Source organism: Oryza glaberrima, chromosome 2 (genome assembly GCF_000147395.1).
Source record: "Oryza glaberrima chromosome 2, OglaRS2, whole genome shotgun sequence".
Taxonomy (NCBI): domain Eukaryota; kingdom Viridiplantae; phylum Streptophyta; class Magnoliopsida; order Poales; family Poaceae; genus Oryza; species Oryza glaberrima.
This window is the reverse complement of record NC_068327.1, coordinates 17172310-17173839: the sequence shown is the minus strand read 5'-3', so window position 1 is coordinate 17173839 and position 1530 is coordinate 17172310. Positions and strand designations below refer to the sequence as shown.

Here is a 1530-nt window from a genome sequence, read left to right as displayed (position 1 = left end):
TAAGTTCCCATTTGTGATCCAACATTAGAAACTGGAGTACAATGTTCTCTTTTTTATTACAGACTATAATGTTTTTTCTTTTTTAAAAAAACCTTAATTATTATACTAACTGTTGTTCATAAACATGGAGATGTCAATCCATAAAAGAAAAAGAGTAACCCTGCTGGTGATGCAAATTGAAATCTCATCACAACAGCATATGACGAGAAAGAATAAACGGCACAGGAATCGCACAGAATGAAATATAGTAACCGATCGATTTATTCGGCATGATAAGATGAGCGTGAAAATAAAGTAGCAGCAGGAAAGAAAAAGCGACATCTCATCAGAGCAGCATAGCATAGATCGATGATGAAAACAAGAAAGTTTTGATTTGTCCGACTAGACAGGCAAAAACACTAGTAGCAGCAGTGTACACTAAGAGAAGAAGAAAAGAAGAAAAAGACTAAGACGACGACGACGACGACATAGGTAGGCAGCAGTAGAAGCTAAGGATGGACGGATGGATCATTTGAGAGGCGCGGGCGGTGGCGGCCCGCCGAGGAGCGCCTGCTGCTGGAGCTCGAGGTCGTTGAGCTGCTGCTCGCGGTCCATCTCGATGATGAGCGGGACGACGAGGACGAGGAAGGTGGTCCCCGCGATCCAGGCCGCCTTCCCCGTGCTCCGCAGCAGCTTCTTCGCCATGGTCGCCGCCTCGCGCCCATGCGCCGCCACCGAAGACCGGGAGAAGGAGGCCAGGATGCCCTCCCCCTCGCCGCCGCCGCCGCCGCCGCCGCGCTTGCTCAGGGACGCCATTGCTTTCTCACCTCCGCTTCGCTTAGGGTTTCCTTTCCGATCCGATGGAGGGTGGAGGCCTTGGCCTGCCTTCTTATTTTCCGATACTAGGTGGGCCGTGTGGGCCTTAGCGCGCAGAAAGAAGGCCTATGACAGCCCATATTCGTCCTCCATCATAATTTCTCAATTTAATTACTCCTATTAACTACTCCATCCGTCCCAAAATATAAGCATTTTTAGCATAGTGGCAAGTTAACAATTTTTAATTTTGACTATTAATAGTAAAAAAATAAAAATATATATATCATATAAAATTGATGTTACTTAATTTATCATTAATCAAACTATTATAATATGCAACTATTTTTATTTAAAATATTTTATTCTTATAGATATTGTTGGTCAAAGTAGTACCTTGAAGACTGTATCGATATCAAAAAAAATACTTATATTTTAGGACGGAGGGCAATGGCGTTGGAATGGGATATCCAAATAGTATTTTATATTCTTATATATAATCACTATTCTTATTCATGTTACATATAATTATTATTCTTATTCATTGTTTGTTTTTCCCTTTTGCTATGTACTCCGTACATCCCTAGAGGTTTACGCCAACAGGCAATCACTGCTATAGAAATGGTTTTCAACACGGACAGTAACATATCCAATACTATCGGTCCCGAGGGAGACAAGATCCGAATGCAAAAATCGTGGCCTGCCTATAAAATATTTTTATTTTCGCCGATGGATAGC

At 42.3% G+C, this 1530-nt stretch overlaps 1 protein-coding gene across 1 annotated transcript; it reads right to left on the bottom strand.

Moving 5' to 3' along the window:
- Positions 1-238: 238 nt before the first annotated feature.
- Positions 239-855, bottom strand: LOC127761491 (mitochondrial import receptor subunit TOM9-2-like). Its single transcript, XM_052285788.1, has one exon. It carries the CDS (start codon positions 793-795, stop codon positions 508-510), a length of 288 nt encoding a protein of 95 aa, XP_052141748.1. The 5' UTR covers positions 796-855; the 3' UTR covers positions 239-507.
- Positions 856-1530: the final 675 nt, after the last annotated feature.